General features: G+C 56.8%; 3 protein-coding genes and 1 long non-coding RNA gene across 4 annotated transcripts in view; 2 read left to right on the top strand and 2 right to left on the bottom strand.

Moving 5' to 3' along the window:
- Positions 1 to 1362: 1362 nt before the first annotated feature.
- The window catches only part of SLC39A7 (solute carrier family 39 member 7), a 50601-nt gene continuing 28735 nt past the window's right edge, over positions 1363 to 23228 (bottom strand). The window contains exon 9 of the transcript XR_014025549.1: positions 1363 to 1381. The gene's annotated coding sequence lies outside the window, so the exon portion shown is untranslated. The remainder of the gene's footprint in view (positions 1382 to 23228) is intronic.
- Positions 4961 to 8843, top strand: LOC308663626 (class II histocompatibility antigen, M alpha chain). The gene is made up of 5 exons (XM_081320208.1): positions 4961 to 5103; positions 6370 to 6636; positions 7215 to 7496; positions 7596 to 7724; positions 7936 to 8843. The coding sequence occupies exons 1-5, from the start codon at positions 5031 to 5033 to the stop codon at positions 7938 to 7940; spliced, it is 756 nt and encodes a 251-aa protein (XP_081176334.1). The 5' UTR covers positions 4961 to 5030; the 3' UTR covers positions 7941 to 8843.
- LOC308662636 (HLA class II histocompatibility antigen, DM beta chain) lies at positions 10867 to 22160 on the top strand. The gene is made up of 6 exons (XM_081318698.1): positions 10867 to 11062; positions 18138 to 18422; positions 19684 to 19965; positions 20811 to 20927; positions 21489 to 21527; positions 21869 to 22160. The coding sequence occupies exons 1-6, from the start codon at positions 11005 to 11007 to the stop codon at positions 21874 to 21876; spliced, it is 789 nt and encodes a 262-aa protein (XP_081174824.1). The 5' UTR covers positions 10867 to 11004; the 3' UTR covers positions 21877 to 22160.
- On the bottom strand, positions 11202 to 17092 carry LOC308662638. The gene is made up of 2 exons (XR_014025252.1): positions 16609 to 17092; positions 11202 to 14543 (listed from the first exon to the last, which is right to left on the bottom strand). It is a non-coding gene; the product is annotated as an uncharacterized lncRNA (long non-coding RNA).

Below are 23228 nucleotides of genomic sequence, written 5' to 3'. Positions count from 1 at the left end.
GGGGCGCGTGCGCAGTCGCGGCTTGTTGCGGCCCGCCGCCGGGCTACCGATCGCGGATGATGGGTGCGGGAGTCCCGGCGGGGGGGGGGGAGTCCGGCGGAGGCTTCCCTCTCCGCATCCGCAGCGGAGGGCGTCCGCTCGGGGGGGAGAGGGCGTCCCGGGGGCCCCCTCTGCGCACGCGCGGAAGGTCCGCGCTTGGCCACGCCGTGTCCCGGCTTGACCCCTCCGGAGGGGCCGCCGGGCGTCGCTGGCCGGCGGGGAGTCCCCGGGAGCGTCTCCTGGGAGGCCGAGGCTGCGGGGGGGGCATCCCCGGGGGAGGGGAGCGGAGGGGCCGCCCTCCCCCGCGCAGCTGCTGCAGCGGCCGGGGATGCCGCCCGGGCCCGGCTAGATGAGCTCGGGGGTCCCCTCCAGCTCTGCCCCGCGGAGCGAGCCCACCCCCCTCGAAGCGGGACCCCGAAGCTCCCCGTTCCCCTCGGAGGGAATCCCCTCCGCCCGGCTGGCTGCCTCCGAGCTGCTGGACTCTGAAGACCCCCCCCCATTTCTGCTCTTCCGCCCCCAAAATGAGGGGCTCCCCCGCTGCCGTTTCTCCCCCGGAGCCCCCCCCCCCCGAGAAAGGCTGCGACGTCAAGACGGGAGCCCGGCGTGTCTGTCTTTCGGGGGATCGACGGGGAGGGGCTGAAGCGCGCCTGCCCATCACTCCAAGCGAAGGTCCTTGAAGCCCCCCCCCCACAAAACCTCGCCCGGATCTCCCGTTTCGCTTCCTGCCTTTGGTTCGGCTGCTCTTTGAAGGCGATGCGGACTTCCTGGGACTGAAAGCCCGCCGGGAGGGAAGGGGTCTCTGGGGGGGGCAGGGAAAACAATGGGGAGTTTTGTAAGGAATTCTTGGGGCATCCCCTTCCCCTGGTGGAGAGAACTGGGGAGCCCCCCCTAAGGACCATGGCAGAGGCGCTGGGGCAGCCGTTGCTGGAGTCACCCCGTGGGGAGTGGGGAGGGGACCCCCAGGCTGAGGGGACGCCCTCCCCCCAGGCTCCCTTCCCCTCCTCCTGATGCTCTCCTAGCCAGCCTTGGCTCCAGAGAGACGCCCACCTTGCTGCCCTCTGCCTGCGCTGGGGTCAGGAAGGAGGGCCCCTGCCTGGCCCCAAGAGAGGTTGGGGGCTACTCAGGAGGAAGGGGGGCCTTCCCCCCCTCCTACTCTTTAGAGCTCCTTGCTGGTTTTGCACACATGGACCCAAAGGAAAAAGCAAGAACATCCACGTAGACCAGGAAGTTCAGGTCCGGCCCCACAGCACACACTGTTCTCTCTCTTTCTCTCTCTCTCTTTCTCTCTCTCTCTCTTTCTCTCTCTCTCTCTCTCTCACACACACACACACATTTTCTCATTCTCAAACATTCTCCTACACACTCATTCTCATTCTCACACACACAAACATTTTCTCATTCTTTCACACACACATTCTCTCTCTCCCTCTCTCATTCCCTCTCTCCTAGTCCTGCAAAGAGGCAGGAAAGGATAAAAACTCTCAAATCCACACACACAGAGACACACACACACCCAAAAAAAAGGCCAGGCTCCCCTCCTTCCTGCCTTTTCTGATCTGCAACAATTCAGAGGCAAATTCACAGAAGAGCCTCCACGCTCAGGAGGAGTCTATCTGGGCCCCATGGGAGGCTTCTGCTTGTCTTCAGCTCCTGGGCTTCTCTTTCCTGCAAAGCGGGGGGGGGGGGCTCTGTAATTGCGTGGTTGGGGTTCCCTGGCTAACTTTTACGACCCCTCCCCACCCATGGGGAGAGCGACCCACAGGCCCCCAGGGGCTTAGCAGGGCAGGCGGAGCGCAGCCTTGGCGGGGCGGGGGCGCAGGGGGGGAATTGTCACTGCGTGTTTTTTTTTAGTTTTGCCAGCTTCGCTCATTTCCATCTGTACATTTTTCCCCTGCTCTCTGCACCTGTGTTACTATCTCATCATGTAACCATAGTGACTCTCATATGTCCAACTCTGTTTTGGTTTTAAAGTGTTTTGTGCGCGTGCCTAGAAAAAGTTTCTCACACTTACTTTTTTACTCTTCTGCCTGATGAGGGAATGTAGTCAGTTTAGCTCTTTTGTTTTCTCATTAAAGGTTTTACAATAGAATATGCCTCGGATTCTCTTTTCTTTGATGTTCACCATGCAAATGAACCACGGTCCATCCTCCTCTGGTGGGACTGTTAATTGTTCCACAACAGGGATTGTTTTATTTTTTATTTATTTAGTTTAATTCCATTTATATCCCGCCCTTCTCCGAAGGCTCAGGGCGGCTTACGAGCTTAGCAGTAGCCTTCATTCTATGTATATGCCTGCTTGTTAGGGCTTTCACCCTCACCCCAAGCGGCATTATTACAAAGTCAGCTTATTGCCCCCAACAATCTAGGTCCTCATTTTACCTACCTGGGAAGGACGGAAGGCTGAGTCAACCTTGAGCCTGGTGGGACGCGAACCTGCACTAATGGCAGGCAGCTGGTGTTACTTAAGGAGGCGTCAGCCCACTGCTCCACCAAGGCTCTGTAGGTTTGACAGGATAAGTAAGATCTCCTGCCTTGAGCAAGCGGGTTCAGCTAGATGACCTCTCGGGTCCCTTCCAGTCTAACGCTCCACCTCCGGGGAGGCCTTGCTGGGGAAGGAGCCCCGTCGGGAAGGAGGCGAGCTTTCGGCTGGACCAGCCCTCCCCCTGCCCCGCCCAGGGAGGCTAGCCCACCGTCTCGGGGTGCTTCAGCGGCCTTCGGCAGCCGGGACCCAGAGAGGGGGGGGCGGGAAGAAGGCAAGGCGAAACCAGGCAGCCTACCAAAATTGGGCACCCCAAAATACAAACACCCCTGATCGGGACAGGGGAGGGGGTCGCACACCAAAAAAAAAGGGGGGGAGAGAGACCCCAGCAGGGAACATCACTTCCTGCCAGCCTGCTAGGCTTCTCCGTCTTAGAATTTGGAATAGGATAGAGCCGGAAGGGGCCTCGGAGGTCATCTAGTCCAGCCCCCTCCTCAAGCCCTCTGTCTTCCCGGGGCTCTTGGGCGGGGTGACCCGCTGGTCGGTCAAGGCTGGAGGCGAGGCAGAAGGTAACAAACTGTGGGAGGGGCCAAAGCTGAGACCCCTCCCCCTCCTGACTACCCGCTCCCAAAGGCCTGGACCCCGAAGGAAAGGGGGGGAGCCACCCTGAGAAGGAGGGGGTGGGGATGCAGGGGGGGCAGTGAGGGTTCTGCCTGCTCCCCACAGGTGGCGCCCCCTGGCCACACACACAAACACACACACACACACGTTTCCTGACGCCCGGAGAGGTCAGGATGGCGACTTGAGCCAGCCAAGGATTGCATTGGCTTCTATTTTTGCAGCTCTGCCACCCTCTCGACTCACCTTCCTTCCTTCGGACTCTTCCCACCTCTCCTTTCCACCAGGACGGTGTGCTGCCCCCCCGCCCCCCCAGTTTTTACTATCCAGGTTTAGATTTGTACCTGCCCACAACATTTTACCACGCCGGTTTCTCTCCTGAAGAGGGGGGGGGGCTGTGTGCTGTAGGGGAGGCTCCTGTCCCCGCCAGACGGAGGTGGAGCTGCAGAGCGGCGCTTCTGGTCCAAATCTGGCCATGGTTTCATTCCATAAGCGTTAACCTTGTGAACTCTCAAGCTTCGCCCTTCCGTCATCTATTCAAGACGGACGGTATTTATTTATTTTATTTATTTATTTATTTAATTAAATTTTTATACCGCCCTTCTCCCGAAGGACTCAGGGCGGTGTACAGGGCAATAAATATTAAAATACAAAATACAAAAGTTAAAGGCAATTAAATAATTATGCCCAATATATAAAATAGTTAGAACCATATTAAAACCCACCCCCAAACCCATCAGACCAGGCCGGCTTGCTCAAATAAATAGATTTTAAAATCGCGCCGGAAGGAGCGAAGGTCGGGGGCCATCCGGAGCTCAACTGGCAAGCGGTTCCACAGGTCTGGCGCGCCCACAGAGAAGGCCCTCCCCCTTTGATCGGAGGCACCCTGAGGAGGCCCTCTCTGTGGGAGCGCACTGGACGGAGGGAAGTTGACGCCGGCCGCAGGTGCTGCCGTAGGTAATCCGGACCCATGCCATGTAGGGCTTTGTAAGTCATTACTAACACCTTGAATCTCACCCGGAGGGCAACCGGCAGCCAATGCAGCTCGCGGAGCAAAGGTGTAACATGGGAGTATCGGGAGACCCCCAGCACAACTCGCGCGGCTGCATTCTGCACCAGCTGAAGCCTCCGAGTAGTCCTCAAGGGCAGCCCCATGTACAGAGCATTGCAGTAGTCCAAACGGGAGGTCACGAGCTCATGAGTGACCGTACGCAAGGCATCTCGGTCCAGATAGGGCCACAACTGGCGCATCAGGCGAACCTAGGCGAAGGCCCCCCTAGTCACAGCTCCTATATGATCTTCCAAGGAGAGCTGTGACCATGTTCCTCCAGGCCTTCCTGTCCTCTACCATCTTCTGGAGTCCATTTAAGCTCACGCCTGCTGCTTCAGTGACTCCATCCAGCCACCTCCTTCTCTGTCGTCCCCTTCTTCTATTGCCCTCCATCTTTCCCAGCATGAGGCTCTTCTCCAGTGAGTCCTTCCTTCTCATTAGGTGGCCAAAGTATTTGAGTTTGGCCTTCTAAAGAGCAGTCAGGGTGGATCTCCTCTAGGACCGACCGGTTTGATCGCCTTGCAGTCCAAGTCCTATCCTATCCTTATTTCCATTGCATTCCGTTCCATTTTCTATCCTATCCTATCCTATCCTATCCTATCCTATCCTATCCTATCCTATCCTATCCTATCCTTATTTCCATTGCATTCCCTTCTAGCCCAGCCGCGCTATCTCCACTTCGGGACCGAAACTCCAGGGCTTCCCCCTGGCAACAGGTGACCAGGGCGCGCAAGGGCAGCGGATTGGCTGGCCGGCCGCAGAGGCGGGTCCCAGCCGGGCCCGGAGCGTGGGGATTCTCCCCCGGGACCCAGACGGAGGCCGGGCGAGCGGGCAGGAGAGGCGATGGGTCCCGGGCGCTGCCGGTGGGCGCTGCCGGCCTGGGCTTTGATCTGGGCGGCGATGGCCACGGCTGGAGGTAAAGAGGCGGGCGGGGAGGGGGAGGCCGAGGATGCGCCTGCCCCAGAGCCGGAGACGCGCTCACACGGGCGCTTGACCCGGGTCACAAAACCCGGGATCTTTCCTTCGCGTAACAAAAGAAGCCGCGTTCGGTCAGAAGGCAAAACCACCCCCAACACCCCCCCCCGGAGCCACCGGCAGCTCGCTTTTCAGGCTGTGCGAACCGTCTCCGGATAGCTACGCCCTTTCTCCCCGAGACCAGACACACGGGAGAAGCGGCTGGTCTCGGATTGCGGAGGTACAAACACACACACACAAACACACCTACCTACCTACCTACCTACCTACCTACCTACCTACACACACACGGGCGCGCTTCCGCTGAACGGCGCGGGTTTCACTTTCGCTTTCAAAAAAAGTAAGTTTTCTTCAGCCAGTTTTCTTTCTGCGAGAATGTCACGTCTGAAGGCGCTCGGCTAGCTCTGCCTCCCGGGGGTAGGAAGCCGAGACTCTCTCCTCGTGGGCCTTCCGGAGCGGCCCGGGAGATGTCTGGCAGGCGCTTCGGCTGCCTTCGCACGACCCCCGGGGCAACCCGGGTCGGCAAGGACCCACCCCGCCCCCCGCCCCCCACGGGGGAACTCCGCGCCTGGGAAGCGGGGCGTGACCGGCGGAGGGGCGAGAAGGAGAGCAGGCGCCCTTTAGCTTCAGTGCTGGTCTGCACGGGCAGAACGCGGGGTTAACTCAAGAGTTGCTGTGTGAACGCAGCCAGTCAGCGCACCCGGAAGGAGGTGGCAGCAGCTCAGGAACGGGGAGGGGCAGACCTGAGCGAAGGAAGGTCGAGCAAAACGGGAGTAAATTAGCGGCGGGGGGGGGGTCCCAGGCAGGCCTTCTCCCCCGACCCAAATAGCAACCCCCACCCACCCGTGGGGAGGGAGCGGCAGCAGGCGATGGGGCGGGGTGTGTGTGTGTGTGTGTGTGTCTTCAAGCTTGGCCCATTTATGACTTGTGGACTTCAACTCCCAGAATACCTCAGCCAGAGGAATTCTGGGAGTTGAAGTCCGCAAATCACAAATGGGCCAACTTTGAAGACCCCTGGCCTAAGTCATGAATGAGCCACACGCAGGAGTCTGGCCCGACCTGGTCGTGGTGTGTGTGTGTGTGGGTGTGTGTGCTGGTTCTTGTAAGCCCCTCCCCCTCGCTGCCTCCCAGATTGCTGTGGGCGGGTGAGTGGGGGTCTCCGTCCGCCCCCTCCTCCTCCTCCTCCTCCCCCTCTCGTCCCCTCCAGAGCCGCCTGCGCACCTGTTCTCCGAGGTGTTTTTCTGCCAGAAGGAGTACCCGCTTTACGGCCTGGCCCAGACCCTGGACGACGACCTGGCCTTCTCCTTCGACTTCCCGGCCTCCAGCTGGAGCCCCCGCCTGCCCAGCTTCCCGACGGAGGGGCTGCCCTCCGAGGCCCAGATCGAGGCCCGGAAGAAAGTCTGTGACGCGGTGCTGCCTGTCCTCACCCGCTTTTCCGACACCTACATTCAGATCCAGTTCCCCGAGGCCACAGGTCAGGCGTGGGGCGGGGCGGGGTGGGGAGAAGCGCCGCCCCCCCATTTATCCTGTTCGGCCACAATTCAGTCACTCTATAAGCCGGGGGGGGGGGTCTCCAAATGTGGCCGCGTTAAGACTTGTGGACTTCAACTCCCAGAGTTCCTCGTGCCTGGCTGAGGAATTCTGGGAGTTGAAGTCCACAAGTCATCAAAGGGCCGTGTTTGGAGACCCCCCCTGGCGTACAGTCTGTCTCGGGAGGAAGGTCCGCTGATTGGAGGGGGCACCTCCCTTGTAGAGACCCACTGACACACACACACACACACACCCTTTGGTGGGGAGGGTCTGGCTGGACACCACGAAGGCCCACGCGGGAAGATAAAAGTTGGAAGGGGCCTTGGAGGTCATCTAGCCCAACCCACTGCCCAGACAGGGGTGAATTGTGCTCGAAGGCCTTTGGCGCCTGGATGAGGTCAATCAATCCTGGACTTTGGGGGGCCTCTCCCGGCCTTCGCAACACCAAGTCCTGATTTTTGCCCCTTTGGAGAGAAGCCAGCGTCCACCTCGGGAACTCGTTCCGCCGTTTTCCCCCCTCAGGAATCCCCCAGGTGGAAATCTTCACCCTGCGGCCCCTGGTCCTGGGCCAGCCCAACGTCCTGGTCTGCTCCGTGAAGAACATCTTCCCTCCCGTGGCCAGAATCAGGTGGGCCCTCCACGGCCAGGAGCGAACCCAGGGCGTCTTCTCCACCCCGGTCTACCCCATCCAAGAGCTGGATTTCCAGATTTTCTCCTACCTGGAGATGACTCCCCAGGCAGAAGACATCTACAGCTGCAGCGTGAAGGGCCTGGGGGGCAAATTCGACAGCATGGCCTACTGGGGTGAGCTGAAAACCTCCCTCCCCCCCCTTCCCAGGCTTCCCCCAGAGACCACCCCCCCTCGCTAACTGACCCTTTCCCCTCCTCCCGCTTCCCTTGCAGTCCCCAAGGACCCCATCGCCTCCAAGCTCCTGGAGAACGTCCTCTGTGGCCTGGCCGTGGCGCTGGGAGGGGTCTTCACCATCCTGGGGGTCGCCCTGCTGGCCCTCTCCTTCAGGGCCAGGCAGGCAGGTAGGCAGAGGGGGCGGTAGACTGGGCCCGCCCCTCCCGCGGCTTGGCTCCTCAGCCTCCCTGAGGAAAGCAGAGGAACAAATTTTAGGAAGGGGGAGGGAGAGGAGAGGAGGGAGGGAAAGCACAGTCCTTCCGGTTGGGGGGGGGCAGAGCGGGCATGGCCCCCCACTTTGTACAGTTGCTTCAAGATCACCCTTCTCTTCTTTCTTAGACTGAAGGCGCCCCCCCCACAAGAAGACCCTCCTTTCTCCCTCCCCGCCCCCCCCCAATCCGTGGATCAGCAGGACCGGAAGCCTAACTGGGGAGACACCCCCCCTCCCGGATATCAGAGTTTCCCCCCTCCCCAAACCGAGCAGGGAAAGCCCATTTCTGGGGGGGGAGAGAAAGAAAGTGCTCCCCTCTCTGCCCCTGAACCCCAACCAACAGAACTTTTCCCTGGCAAGGGGAATGTGGGGCGGAGGGGGGCTGGGGAGGGGTCCCCAGCCGGGAGGATCGCCCGAAAGGGCACCCATTGAATCACACAATTTCCGCCCCTCCCCACACTTCCCTGCCTTTTGGGCCTCGTTGCCAGGCGGGTGTGAGCTCCCCACCACCCCACATTAGATTGGTTTCACACACACACACACACACACACACACACAGGCACCGGGTGGGTGCGGACCGCAGCAAGCAAAAAGGATGGAGCAAAAAAGGCGATCAAAGAGGAACTGAAGATGGGTCCGGCTGTGTGCTGTGGGGCAGAACCCCCCCCCCCCGTGGCTCCCTGTGGCCTCTGCTTGGCTGGGAGAAAATCCCCTGGAAGCAGATGGGCCTCCTCCTCGGAGTTGCCCTTCTCTGCCACCCTCCCCCTGCCCAGGGCTGCCAGGAGGAAGTGAACACCCCCCCCCCGCGTGGGTGGGTGGGTGAGCGAAGGGGGAAGAGGCAAATCTCACCAATATAAATTCTGGCGTCAAAAGGAAATCGAGACAATTTGCATACTACTTTAGCCCAGTAAGGAGGAGAGAAAAATTACTTGGGGGGGGTGAAAATGCCTGTAAAAATGGCTTAAGTGCAGAAAAAACCCAGCAGCCCTTTTTACTTGACGCCCCATCCTGTCATTAATAAAAGTTTCAAAATGCACGCCAGGCCTGCCTGAATTTGTTTGCTGGAGGGTCTTTGAAGCTTCTCCCCCTTGGTGTTTGGAGTGGGGGGGGTTTGCAAACAGGGAGGCCCAGCCCTTGAATGCCAGGGAGGGGGGGCGGGCGGGCTGGTGGTTCAAAGAGCAGTGATTAAATCTTTGGCTAAGAGAAGCGGTACAGCACCATGGAGTGAGTGGTCCCGGGTGTTCCCCGCTGGGCTTGAAGCCTCCCTTCCAGAAGGGCTGTCAATGCCGGAGGAAGGACTCCGGGGCCCATCGCTCCCCCCCAGTGTCCCAGTCAACGAAGTGGGCTCTGCCACATGGGCGCCGGGGACGATGGAACGTCCTGGCCAGGGGAGAGACGGGGCGTCTCCGACCTTCAGACTGGAAACAGGCAGTGAAACCTGGGGGGGGGAGGGGAGGGAGGGGGCCCACAGGCCGGGACTGTGGGGGGAGGGGGAGGCTCTGGGCTTCAAAAGAGGAAGGCCTGGGGTGGGGGGGTGGGGGGAGATGCAGAAGGAGGAGAGAAAAATGAGGCTTTTTCGGTCCTTCCAGAGTCCCAAATGGGGGGGGGGGTGGAAGGAGGGCAGGGGGCTTCCTCGCTCCGGCCTCTAATCAAGCCCCCCCTCTTTGGATGAGATTAAAACCACCCAGCCGTGGAAGGCTTCGCTTGGTGTCGGGCGCGTCCGTGGGGCTCGGGTGTCAGACGCTTCTCCTCCGGGGGAAAAAGCGCCCCGCCCGCCTTCCCTCTCCCGGGGAGGGGCCGACGGTTCTCCCCCCCCTGAAATGGGTCGGCGACACACACACACACACACCGAGCTTATCCCAGCCCTCCTTCCTGCCGTGGGAATTCAGCTCCGGCGCTGCTCCGCTTCGAAGGAGGCCAGGCGGATTCTCTTGGAGAAAAATCTCCAGACTAGAAGACCTCTGGGGGGCCCCCTCCCAGCCCGACGAGTCTACCCGCGCTGCGTGTTTAGCGGCGTTTTGTGAACGAACGAACCTTTCTTGTCAAAGGCTGGGCTCAGGGCGCGAAAGGGGCTCGGAGGGACCCTCCTGGACCCCGAAACTCCGCCTGGCCGACCTCGGCGCTGCCAACGGAGGGGTCGTGCCTGCAACTCGCCCCCACCCACCCCCCACCCCCGTCTCACCGCCCATCCTCCTCTTTCGCCCGGCCCGGTCAGGTGACAGCCTCGGAAGCTTCTCTCTTCCTGCGACTGCAAGGTCCATCATCCCCAAGGGCACGCATCTGGGGCCGGGAAGGGGGGAACGACGCCGGGGGGGGGTCCGGCTGGGTCACGGGAAACTCCCGCAGCGGGTCTGACCCGGGAGAGGAGCTGAGGCCGGAGAGTCAAAGACACGAGAAGGGGGGTGGGGGGTCGGCAGGAAGCGGTTCTGGCCAGTCTAGAAGCAGGGGTCTTCAAACTTGGCCCTTTTATGACTTGTGGACTTCAACTCCCAGAATTCCTCAGCCAGCAAAGCTGGCTGAGGAATTCTGGGAGTTGAAGTCCACAAGTCATAAAAGGGCCGAGTTTGAAGACCCCTGGTCTAGAGAGAGGAAGGACGTGGGGGGGGGGTGTCGGGGGAGGACAGGACGGCAGCCTTCCAGCGTCTGAGGGGCTGCCCCAAGGAACGGGGGGGGGGTCAGCCTCTACTCCACGGCAGCTGAAGGAAGGACGAGAAACAACGGTCGGAAAGTGAGCCAAAGGGAGAAGCCAGCGGGAATTAAGGAGGAAAATTAAAATTAACCCGCGGAACGGCTTGCTACCAGAAGCTGCGGCTGCCCTAACAGGGGAGGTTTCTCAGAAAAGACGGGACGGCTAATTGGTCTGCGATGGGCAGAGGGTCTCCCGCCTGGGTCCGACTAGAAGACCTCCGAGGTCCCTTCCAACTCTGTTATTTATTCCGGGGTTGTTGTCGTGTTATTTTTTATTTTATTTTTTGTGCGAGCGCCCTGGGGCCAATCTCCCGCTCCGGCCCTCGGACGGCTCGGGCTTCCCCAGCGACTGATGACGCGACGGCGTCCGCCTTCCCCATTGGGCGCCCGCGTTGGGCTGGCGCTGGGCCGGGCCGGGCCGGAGGAGGGAGCGCCAGTCCCGCTCCGGGATCCGCTACGCGCAGCCTTTCCCGAAAGCCCGGCCGGACCTGCCGCCGCCGCCCGCCGAGATGCCGGTTCCGGGGCTGCTGCTGCTGCTGATCCTGGCGCTGAGCGCTCCGCCGGCAGGTGAGGCCGCCCCCCCGCCCTCTCCCCCCCCCGCGCCCCTGTGTCAAGGTAAAAATCACCTTTGTAGAGGGCGACGGACCGTGCTTCAGAGAATGCATGATATGCTTGCAGGAAGGCAAGAAAAACACGACGCATAATCTTACTAAATACCTTTTACTTACAAAAATATAAAAACTAAATATATATTATACAGAGCTAGCTGGGCTACATCCTAACGTAACAGTCAGTAACAGCAAAGTGAAGAAAACAATACAGATAACAACTCAGAACTTTCTCTAGACATGCGCACTAAACAGACTGAAACCATAACATAGCTAGTCATATGGGATTCACTATGGTTACCAGATAAGTTATCACAACAGGTGCAGAGAGCAGGGGAAAATGTACAGTTAGAAATGAACTTTCTGACGAACAATGAAAAAAACGTGCAGTGACATTCCCCTTCTTTCGTCAGCAAAGTGAAGACTCAAGTAAGGCACATCTTCTCACGCAGATACTCATGCTGGGCTGTAGGAAGTGGTTTGTTCAGCATGTCAGCAATTTGATCACGTGTAGGCACATACTGTAATGACACAAAACCTTGTTTAACCAGTTGCCTTATGTTTTGATATCGGATGTCAATGTGTCTGGACCTTGAACCTGTAAAACGTGTTTCGGAAATATAAACCACAGATTCATTATCTTCCATCACTGTGATCGGTCGAATCGGATGTGTCCAGATATCTGTGACTAAAGCATCAAACCAGGTTAAAGAATTGCATGCATCAGACACACAAGCATACTCAGCTTCTGTAGAGGAACAAGAAACAAAATTCTGTTTACGCACATGCCAGTAAACAGGACAACCATTTAAGAACATCATGTAACCTGATGTACTTTTCCGTGACTTCTTATCACTCGCCCAATCTGAATCTGCAAAACAACATAACTCTGCATAGTCAGTATGTGTGGGTTCCAACAACAACTTCATGTCTTTGGTGTGTTTTAGATACCTTAATAACTTTTTAACACATGTCCAATGAAACTGTTTTGCCTTGCCTACGTGTCGTGATAAAAGATTAACACTAAGTGCAATGTCGGGTCTAGTCCAACTACTAATATACAGCAGCGACCCAATGACTGAGCGATATAGTGTTTGATCTTCGAACTCAGGACTTGGTTCATGTGCCAAAATGTGAAAGTCAGTTTGCATGGGTATACTCACAGGCTTAGCGTCCTCCATGTTACAGTGATGTAACAGTTGTTCAATCTTCTCTTCTTGTGTGAGACTAAACCCCTTCTGAGTTTTGGCAATTTGAACACCTAAATAAGTGTTAATACATCCTAAACACTTCAATGTGAAAAACTTTTGTAAAGCTTTAGCAAAAACCTCACTCATCTGCTTATTTGGACCAATATAAACAATATCATCGACATAAACAAGAGTTATCTCATACCTATTACCGGATCTTTTAGTAAACACGCATTCATCTGTTTCGGACTTAATAAAGCCCATTGAATTTAGTTTGTCAGAAAGACATAAGTACCACATTAAACCAGACTGTTTCAGACCATAAAGACTTTTGTGTAGAAACCAGGTATCCCCTTCTTGCTGTCGGAAACCTGGAGGACCTTTGACGTAAATTTCTTCATCAAGATCAGCGTGTAGATAAGCCGTTTCAACGTCGAACTGGAAAACCTCTAGGCCAAGGATAGTTGCAGTGGCTAAAGCAATTTTCACACTTTCAGTCCGCACTGTGGGTGAGTATGTATTTGTATAGTCCTCAGGATAACGTTGAGCGAAACCCTGGGCTACGAGTCTGGCCTTGTACAACGACTCACCATTCGGCTTCTTTTTGATCCTGTAGACCCATCGAGTACCAATAACTTTCTTGTTTGCTGGAGGGCTTGCAGGCGTAAACACTTGAAGTTTCTTTAGACTGTCCATTTCAGCCTGCATTGCCTCAAACCATTTATCTTGTTCTGATTCAGGAAGATGTTTGATCTGTGTGAACTTCTCAGGTGGAAGTGTAACATTACAAATCAAAGGTACAGGTGTTTTTGTTACTTGCCTCGAATACCGTTTTGGAGGGATTCCCTTTGTGGACCTCTTGGAACGTCTCGGGCCAACCGTCCATTCTTCTTCCGTGTCGTCCTCGTCTTCATCGTCGCCAGCAGCAACATCGGCGGCTTGCGAAGACGGAACAGTAGGTTGAGAAGAACTCGTGGAAGGAACATTATCCTGTGAATCTTGATCATCAGGTTGCGTGGCATCAGCAACATCATCTCTAGGAAAATAAACTCCAGGATCGTTAGAATGAATCCTGGACCAGTCAGCATCTTCCTCAAAAGTAGCAGATTGAGAAACCACAATAACATGATGAGAGTCAATGTATTTGCTCCATTTTGAATTATCATCAATGCCCATAAATCTAATCCTTTTTGCTGCAGGACCCCCTTTCTTTCTTTGGGCTAAAGGAATATTGACCATAGCATAGGAACCAAAAATATGGAGATGTGAGAGATCAGGCTTGTGTCCATACAACATGAAATAAGGGGTCTGATTTATCACACTACTCCAAGTGCGGTTGATGATATGGTTAGCATATTTGATAGCTTCACCCCAGTATGGAAGACTGAGGTTAGCATCTTCAAGGAGGCAACGCATCATGGTTTGCAAAACCCCATTTCTGCGTTCTGCCACCCCATTTTCAGCTGGAGTATAAGGAGCGGATGTCTGATGTACTATCCCATTCTCACGCATCCAGTCCTGGAAACGCTGAGACATGAATTCAGCACCGCGATCACTCTGGATTCTGGCAATGTTGACCTCGAATTGGGTATAGACAAGACTAGCAAAGTCTTTAAAGATCTGAAAGGTCTCAGATTTTTCTTTCATAGGATATACATATCCATATCTAGAATAATTATCAACGATTGTCAAGAAATATCTTTTACCACCAAGTGTTGGTGCAAAAGGACCAACTATGTCAGTGTGTACCAAATCAAAAATGCGTGTTGACAGGCGTGTAGCGCGTTTTGGAATTGCTGCTGCCTTGGATTTGGCTTTCTTGCAGACAGCACAGTCCAAAAACACCTTACACCCCTTTAGATCCAAACCTCTTGCGAACTCTGGCATCTTCTTCAGAACACGGAAACTGGCATGACCCAATCTTCTGTGCCACTTATGGATACACCTGGAATGCAAAGGTTTACCTGTTAGTGAATTCTCAACATTAGCATTTTTGTTAGGAACCCCAGGCTTGCTGTGAGCAACCTGTGTCTTTTTTGTATTTTTATCATTATTAGGAACCTTTGGAGTAGCAACAGGATCTCTCTCTGGGACGTCTCTCTCTGGGCCTGTGCTTTTTGGAACGTGTATACTTGCCTGCTCTTGCTGCTTAGACTTTGGTTTTAAATAATAAACACCACCAATCAACACGGTTTCAGCAACAATATCTCCGTCTTTGACTATATAACTTGCTTTTTCAAGATGGTGGACCTGAAAATGAGAAAACCTAGACAAATGACTCTGACTAAGCAAATTACTACTGGCAGACGGAACATAGTAAACATTTGGAATGAGAGCATCAAGCTCTTCAATGTAGACAGTTCCTTTTCCCATGACCTGAACAGGATGATTGGAAAAAGAGTAAAGTTCACGAAGTTCAGGTTCAGGCTCGTGCATCTCTGTGTAAAGCTCTTTTCTGTAGGTAACATGTAATGCTGCTCCACTGTCCAAAGTCCAAAGAAGTCGTCTGTCGTACTCTGGTTGAGGCTGTGGATCGTTGGTCACAACCAATGTGACAAGTGGAGCTTGTGAATCACGCCTGGAACCACGACCACGACTTTGTCGTCCGCCTCTACCTCTGCCTCCTCTGGAATCTGTTCCTCTGGGCTGGTATGTGACGGGCGCTGGAACTCGTTGGGGACAATCCCGGGTGGCATGTCCCACACGATTACAGATGTAGCATCTTGGCATTCTTGGAATGTAAGTCCTTCCACGGAAGGCACGCCTCGCTGAAGCTCTTGATGCAGGTGGTTCCCTTAAATGTGGCGCAGCTTGCATAAGTGCCTCTTCTTCGGCTAAAATTCTGCATACATGATCCACTGTGCGTTGAGCAATAGGCACTTGATTGATCTTGGAAATAGCATCTTTCCACTCATGATTCAAAGAATTGATGATAATGCTGATCATTTGAAAATCATCAATAGGATAGCCTTTTTCACCCAGTTCTTTTCTAATACCTTTCATTTTAGTCAAATGTGCTCCAATATGTTCACCAGGTTTTAATCTGGAACCATGGAACTCAGACAAAAGCAAACATGTAGACTCAATTGATGTAGGCCGATAACATGCCTCTAACTGAGTCCAAATTTGTTGGGCAGTTGCATCTTGTGAAAACGTGAGCTGCAATTCAATGTCCATTGACATCAATAATGTTGTGCATGCTCTATTATCCAAGTCCCATATGTCAGGAGTCCATGGCTGGGCAGGAGGATTAAACACCATCATGTGAGTACCTTCTCTGCGTAACAAAAGTCCAACCTCACTGACCCATGCCCTGTAATTCTGTCCTGACTTCTTTAATTTTGAATCACCAGCCAGTGGTACAATGGAAGGTGTTTGATGAGGAATATACAATTGAGGTACTGGCTGTGCAGGTTGTGCAATCCGACCATAACCTGCAGGGGGCACCAGTGGCATCTGTGCCTGGACATGCGGCAGTTGCATTGAAGCTGCCGGTAGTCTTGGTGCTGGCTGTGCCTGTCTTTGAGCTGCTATTCCACCCTGGCCAGCAGGAGGCGCTGGCGCTGGGGCTGGTGCAGTAGCATAACCTGCAGATGACACTGGCCTTCGCATATAAGAACCCGGTGGCAATTGCATGTGGGTTAAATATGGCTGTGTTCTGCCAGGTAGAGGGGCTTGCATAGAAGCAATATTAACAGGAGAAGCAATAGTAACAGGAATCCTAGCACCATCAGGGACTGGAGCCTCAGATAACGGCAGAAATCTTGTATCTCTGAGCAAAGACTCCTCCATAGACAATTGCGAGAGTGAGAGCTCCAATTCATGTCTTAATGCAGCTTCACCAGTAGATGGTGCTATAACATTTGCTTCAGGCATCACTGTGGCTCTGTATGGCCTTTGGGACAGCCCATAATCATGTGACATAGGAGCCTCCGGTTCCCAATCGTCTTGCATGACACTCAATGATGGGCGTGACTTAGGCTTTGGGGAAGAAGGAGGCAATATGGCTTCTCCTTGTGGGTGTGGCAATATGGCCGGTTCATGCTCATAATTCCTCTCATATTGCTGAACCATTGACACATATTTCTTTGCCTGCTGCAAACGCCTTTCAAAAACCCCAATTTGTTCACAGTAGCCTTGCATAGCCCTATCTCGCATAGTTTGCTTGGGGCTTGAAGGAGCAGAAGAAATTTTCTTTGGCTGAACTTTAGGTTTCGCTCCAAGCCTTTGAAACTCATCTTGAGCCCCTGGAGTGTGAACATTTCCAAAAGCAGCTGCCAGGGAGCTTGGAAAAGTAGAAAAAGGAGTGACTGACCTTGCATCGTAGACAGGAGCAGGTGCGTCTTCTCCAAGGCGTGTGGCCGAAGCTATCGGAGTCCTTAAGGTCGAAGGGAGATGCCCAACAGACAAGCTCCTGGCCTCCCGTTTCAGCCGTGGCTTCCTTCCTGACATGTTTCAGCAGTTAATCACCGCTGCCTCACTAGCACTAACTAACTGATAACAGCCGCAGAAACATGCATCTCCAAAAACATAAATCAAACCATCCTCGATACCAAAATGTCAAGGTAAAAATCACCTTTGTAGAGGGCGACGGACCGTGCTTCAGAGAATGCATGATATGCTTGCAGGAAGGCAAGAAAAACACGACGCATAATCTTACTAAATACCTTTTACTTACAAAAATATAAAAACTAAATATATATTATACAGAGCTAGCTGGGCTACATCCTAACGTAACAGTCAGTAACAGCAAAGTGAAGAAAACAATACAGATAACAACTCAGAACTTTCTCTAGACATGCGCAATAAACGGACTGAAACCATAACATAGCTAGTCATATGGGATTCACTATGGTTACCAGATAAGTTATCACAACAGGTGCAGAGAGCAGGGGAAAATGTACAGTTAGAAATGAACTTTCTGACGAACAATGAAAAAAACGTGCAGTGACACCCTGGGACCCCCGCGCTCCTCACGCGCCCTTGGGACCCCCGCGCCCCCCTCTCCAGTTCCCTTCCCGCCCCGAGCGGGGGGCGGCTCTCCGCTCAGCCGCACCCAAGGGCCGCCGGTTACCCAGCGCTGCGGCGGGTGGGCTCGCCGCGGGGCCAGGTCGAGCTTCCATGCCCGGCGGCAGTCTATCTGTCACTTTCAGCCGTCCGGAGATGTTCCAATACAGGCCTGGGGGGGGGAGGGAGGGTTCCCGGGGAATTCGGTTTACGCGGCGAGCAGGTGGGGGCGCCCTCGACCGAGGAGTCGGGCGGCCCAAGGGGGGGGCGGGTTTGAGGCGGGGGTGGTGGTGTCCTTTGGGCACGTGAAGAGCGCCGCGAGCAGTTGGCGGCGCCCTCGACCAAGCAGTCGGGAGGGCCAAGGGGGTGTGCGGGTTTGAGGGGGGTGGTGGTGGTGGTCCTCTGGGCACGTGAAGAGCGCTTTTCCTGGCCACCCAGCTGCTCCGACCAGCCTCGCTTCCCTGCGCCGCTTTCGCTTTCCTTTTCGCACCCCGAGCGCCGAGCCCGCGGGAGCCGCTCCGGTTTCGCTTGCAGGTTCCGCCTCGGGCTCCGATGCCCATCCTCCGCGGCGCCAGGGCCTCACGGGCTGGGCTTTCCCCGGAAGCGGCTTGGCTTTTCTGGGCAAGGCGGCGGAAGGACGCCCTTCGCCACCCCCCACCGCCCCGCACGCGTGTCTGTCTGTCTGTCTGCGGGCTGCGGGACCGCGGAACTCCCTGCCTCTGGAGTGCCAGCATCTCAGGGCCGTTCAGCTTCCGGGCACTGGGGAGGGGTCTCCTTGGCAGACGCCCTCTGATCTCCCTTTCTCCCCCACCCCGTTCCCCTCCCCTCCCCGCGCAGGGGCCTTCGTGCTGCACCTGGAGAGCGACTGCCTGCTCTCGGCCGACGGCGCCGTCCTTCAGCAGAGCTGGGTCCTTTTCTTCAACAAGATGCCCTTCACGTGTTTCGACTTCGAGCGGAACGAGTTCCTGCCTTGCGGCCTGGGGGCCTCGGTGCCCTGGAACTTCACGGGGGGGCCCGTGGCCCAGTGGCTCACGCAAGCCGCCGCCCAGATGCCCCCGGAAGCCGCCCAGCGGTGCCAGCTGCGCGGACGCTCCCTCTGGGCCCAGACGGGGCAGAGGCGGAGTGAGTGGGGGAGGGGGAGGAGGAGGAGGAGGGGGGGGCACCTGACCGGGTGTGTGTGTGTGTGTGTGTGTAGCGGCTGACCAACTAAGCCAGGGGTCTTCAAACTCGGCCCTTTGATGACTTGTGGACTTCAACTCCCAGAATTCCTCAGCCAGCAAAGCTGGCTGAGGAATTCTGGGAGTTGAAGTCCACAAGTCATCAAAGGGCCGAGTTTGAAGACCCCTGAACTAAGCAAACTGATGGGGGAGGGGGGCTTCTCCTAAAATCCCAGCTGGAAGAAAGGGGGGGAGTATTTTTTTTTAATTGAAAAGTTTTACAAAACTTTTAATAATAAACTCCCCCTCCCCATCAACCCTCCCCCCTTCCCTCCCCCCCAATTCCCAAAGCAGAATACAGGGCATTACATACCGCAATCTTATGCAAACATATGCTAAATGTCTACTACGACCTTAAGAAAACCTTCCACCCTTTAACTCCCTTATAACAAAACTAAAGGGGGGGGGGGGTGTCTTAAAGACCGTCTAATCCAGGAGTCTTCAAACTTGGCCCTTTTATGACTTGTGGACTTCAACTCCCAGACCCCACCCCACCGCCTCGCCCTATAGGGCTGCCCCGAGCCTCTTCTGCCTCCCCTCCTCCACAAAAAAATACATTGGGGGGGGCTCCTCCCCATCAGAACATATACAGACAGGCAGCCCCCTCCCGTCTCGCTCTGGGCTGCCCCATTATGGGGGGGTCCTCTCCCCATCAGAATATATATATCGGGGGTCTTCAAAATTTAGCCCTTTGATGACTTGTGGACTTCAACTCCCAGAATTCCTCAGCCAGCCATGCTGGCTGAGGAATTCTGGGAGTTGAAGTCCACAAGTCATCAAAGGGCCGAGTTTGAAGACCCCCTGCTCTGATCTGACCTGCGGCATGTAGACTCTTTCCTGGTGGACAACAGCAGAGAAGTCCATTAGAAAAACCTTCCAAATTGCCGGGGGGGAGTTTGGGGGGGGGTCGACCCCCAACTAGAAGCGTGGGGCAGCTGTTTGCCCAAAAGGCCACACTCCCGTCCCACCTAGCAAGCAGGGCGTCAAGCCGGAGTTCGCCCAGGCGCCCTCGGGTTAGCTTTGACTTCAGATCGGAGCCTTTGAATTCGGGGAAGGGCTGCCCGAGGTTGGACGGGGGGCGGGTGGGAGGTGGGGATCAGGGTGCCGAGAGAGGGGGTGCGACCCAGCCTCCCCTCTTCTCCCCCCCCACTTCCTTCCTTCCTCAGCTACGCCGAAGGTCAGCATTTTCCCAGTCACCCCTCAGAATACTCCGGATCCCATCATGCTGGCCTGCCTGGCCTGGGGCTTCTACCCGGGGGACGTCAACGTAACCTGGCTGTGGAACGGGGAGCCCGTGGAGGATCGCCTGGACCCCCCGCTGGTCAGCAGCAACGGGGACTGGACCTACCAGGCGCGGCTGACGCTGCCGGTCGACCCCCAGAAAGGCGGGAGATACACCTGCTCCGTGCAGCACCCCAGCTTGGCTGCGCCCCTCACCGCAGAATGGAGTGAGTGGGGTGGGGGGGGGAACCACTCATTTGGAGGGGAGGGGCATGCCTTCCTGTCCATTGGCCTGGATGAAGGAGGGCTGGTCCTTGAGGGGACCTCTGTGCGTGCGCAGAGGGCCCCCTTGCCTCCCAACAGGAATGAAGGAGGAACTCGCTAAGAATGAGAACAATTTAACCAGTGGAACAGGCTACACACTCACACACACCCCACACACACACTTTAGAAAGTGCAGAAAGGTCCATTGTGGTGAAATTGCCAGAGCCAGTGGGACTCTCCGCCACTGGGGTCCTGAGGGCGGCAGAGAGCGGGTGGTTTCTCTGGGACCGGCTCAGCTTTAAGATTGCCAGGGACTTCAACTCCCAGAATTCCTTAGCCGTTGGTCTAGCTCAGCGGGGGGGGGGGTGTCTTTCGATTCGGCCCTTTTATGACGAGTGGACTTCTACTCCCAGGATTCCTCAGCCAGGCACGCTGGCTGAGGAATTCTGGGAGTTGAAGTCCACCCCTCATCAAAGGGCTGAGTCGGGAGACACCCCCCCCCCGTGAACTAGACCAACAGCTGAGGAATTCTGGGAGTTGAAGTCCCTGGCAATCTTAAAAGTCGTGAAGGTGTTCCCGGTCAAAGGGCAGGGGGGGGCCTCACTCACTTCGTCGTAAGTCGAGGACCCCCTGTAAATCCCCTGGAAGGCGGGAACCAGAAGCCTCTTCAGCGGCAGAAACGAGGGGGGAGGGGGAGAGGGGGGGCTCCTTGTGTTGGGCAAAGGAGCCCAAGGGGAAGCCCCCTCCCCATTCTGGCTGCGTGCAACACAATCAGCCCCCTCCCCCCTTTTTCTGCCTCCCCGCTCAGCCCCAGGGATCCCCTCGGAGCTCTGGATCAAGATCGGGGTCTCCGTGGCCATGCTGGTTGTGGGGACGGTCTTCCTGACGGCTGGCCTGGTTTTCTGGAAGCGGTCAAGGCTCCGAGGTGAGTGTGGGTGTGTGTGTGGGGGGGCATAACGGGCCCCCCGAGGGACCCCCCAACTTGGGGGGGGACTGACAGGTGTGTGCGAAAAGGGTCCCGTGCCTCCTGGGGAGGGACTGCACCCCTTCTGGTTGTGTTGGGGCAGGAGGGAGGGCTCTCCCAAGACCCCCCCCCAAAACAGGGCCTGACATGCTGGCTTGTTTTGTCCCGGGCGGCAGCCCCAGGGGGGCCCTCGCCGGCTCTCCGGGGCAGGGTGGCTCCCCCCCCAACTCAGAGGGTGGGGCTACAGCTCTGGGGGGGCTCAGAGCCCCTCTGAAAAAAGTGGGGGGTAAACTCACCCCAAGGCTCGGAGAAAGGGGCCCACGGGGGGGGGAGGTCCCTGGCGCGTGGGTGGGGACGAGGGGCGTTGTAGTGCAGCAGCGGGAGAGCGGATCCGGGGTGGGCTGGGGGGGTGGGCTGACCGTGTCTCAGGGCTGCTGTCCCTTCCTGGGGACCCTCCCTCACTCGGGCCCGCCGGGGACCCCCAAAGGCCTGACCACCCCGTTTAATCCACTCTCCTTGCAGGATACGTCCCCCTGGAGGGCTACAGCTACCCCGGCGAAGGTGAGTCTGGCAGCAGCGGGGGTGGGGGGGGTGGGGGAGGAGCAGACTGCCTGCCTCCCCCCCCCATGCTTGAGCCCCAACACCCCCGCTCCCTTTCGGCAGCTCCAGAAACCCCCCCCCAGGGAACGGAGAGGCTGCTTGGTCAGGAGGGGTCGGGCTGGGGGGAGTGTGCGCCTCACACTGGCGAGGGGTCTTGTCTCTGACCCCTCCCTCCATTTCCTTTTGTCTCCTGCCCCGGGAGACCAGCCAGAGACATCCCCCCTCCCACAAAGACCTGGTCAAGGTCAGGGGGTGTCCCCACCCCAATTTCTGCAATCTCACCCCCCCTTCTCCACCCACAGATCGGTAGCTTTTGGACTCTTCCCCCCCCCCATCCCAGCAGCCAGACCCCCCTCCCCCGCCGGAGGGCAGAAGATTTCATCCTGGGGGGGGGTCTCCCAGGACGCCCCCCCCCAGCCGTAGAGGCCTTCGGGCAGCCCGCACGCACGCTGCAGCGGAACAAGGCTCCCTTCCACGCTTCCAGATTGTGTGTGCTCGGGGGGGGGGTGTGGGCTCTTGCAACGCCCCCCCCTCCTTTACCTGCACCCCCTCCTTCTCCTCCAGGGTGGGGCTCGAGAAATAAAAGCATTGCCTCCCCCCCCTCCAGTTTTGCACAGCCTGATGGTGTTGGGAACGGGAGGAGACGGGTGCAAGGCTGGGGGCGCTTGGCTCGGGGGGGAGGGTGTTTTGCGTGCTTCACAAAAGGGAACCTTGAACTTCCGGGAAGGTGGTCTCTGCTCTCAGGGAGGGGCTCCGACACACACCCCCCCAGGGGTCAGGCAGGGCAGGGCGAAGGCTGTTGTTTCTAGCTTCAGCCTCTTCCGAACCCCACCCGTATGTGGGGGGGTCCCCCTCCCCCCTCCCACTCAACGTGGCTTATTCTGCCCTGGGTAGCCAGGCCAGATGCCCCCCGTGGGCGCCTTCTCCCACCCCCCATTCCAAAGGCTGGTGGGCTCCCCGGTGTGTCGTGCGAAAGCCCCCCCCCAGCCTACCAAAAGCTGCCCCCCCGTCAGCCCCTCAAAAAGAGGAAGCGAGAAGCCAAAATCCTTCCCCTTCTCTCGAGTGTGGGAACATTTCGGCCGCCCCCCCCCCAAAAAAGGGAGGGAACCATCCCAGTCCTCGGTCAGGAGAGCTTGGCGAGGGGGTGGGGTAGGGCCTCCGTGGTCCCTCAGCCACAAGACAACCCCCCCAACCCACAAAGAGGAATGGGGTGGGGGTGGGTTGCTTCCGAGAGGAGTGAGCACGGGGTCCTGGGTGAGAAAGATGACCCGAGGGGGCCTGGTTAAAACAGGGACCCAAAGTTCATCTGAATCAAAGAGTTGCAGCATTTAGAGTGGGGGGGGGAGCTAGATGACCTGCTTTCCCCCCCCCCAGCAAAGGTCAAGAATAGTACCAACCACAGAGTTTCTCACTCGCTGCTCCACGGATTCCCTAAAAATCCCCATCGTCGCTCTCCTGTTGGTCTCCCATCCGGCGACCGAGGCTGCTATTTCACTCCATATAGACCACGGCTACAGTGAGGGGTGCGTGGCGCGCCCCCCCCCTGCAAGAGGGTCACACGTAGGGGGCTAGTCCTTCCTGCTAGACTTCCGAGCAGGGCCCGGAAGCCCAGGATTCGCACCCGGAACCCGAAGGAAACGGCAAACGAGGCCGAGCTGTCGC

This window comes from Vipera berus (genome assembly GCF_964194415.1).
Source record: "Vipera berus genome assembly, chromosome: 2".
In the NCBI taxonomy this organism is placed as follows: Eukaryota; Metazoa; Chordata; class Lepidosauria; order Squamata; family Viperidae; genus Vipera; species Vipera berus.
The sequence above is the reverse complement of the archived record's forward strand: the minus strand, read 5'-3'. Positions and strand labels throughout refer to the sequence as shown.

What these genes read in the sequence shown, in the direction of transcription:
- LOC308662636 (XM_081318698.1), top strand. Translation starts at nt 11,005, where the DNA reads ATGCCGGTTCCGGGGCTGCTGCTGCTGCTGATCCTGGCGCTGAGCGCT. An exon ending in CCAGACGGGGCAGAGGCGGA is followed by an intron (nt 18,423 to 19,683) that starts GTGAGTGGGGGA and finishes TTCCTTCCTCAG; the next exon opens with CTACGCCGAAGGTCAGCATT. An exon ending in GAAGCGGTCAAGGCTCCGAG is followed by an intron (nt 20,928 to 21,488) that starts GTGAGTGTGGGT and finishes CTCTCCTTGCAG; the next exon opens with GATACGTCCCCCTGGAGGGC.
- LOC308663626 (XM_081320208.1), top strand. Translation starts at nt 5,031, where the DNA reads ATGGGTCCCGGGCGCTGCCGGTGGGCGCTGCCGGCCTGGGCTTTGATC. An exon ending in CCAGTTCCCCGAGGCCACAG is followed by an intron (nt 6,637 to 7,214) that starts GTCAGGCGTGGG and finishes TTCCCCCCTCAG; the next exon opens with GAATCCCCCAGGTGGAAATC. An exon ending in CGACAGCATGGCCTACTGGG is followed by an intron (nt 7,497 to 7,595) that starts GTGAGCTGAAAA and finishes CTTCCCTTGCAG; the next exon opens with TCCCCAAGGACCCCATCGCC.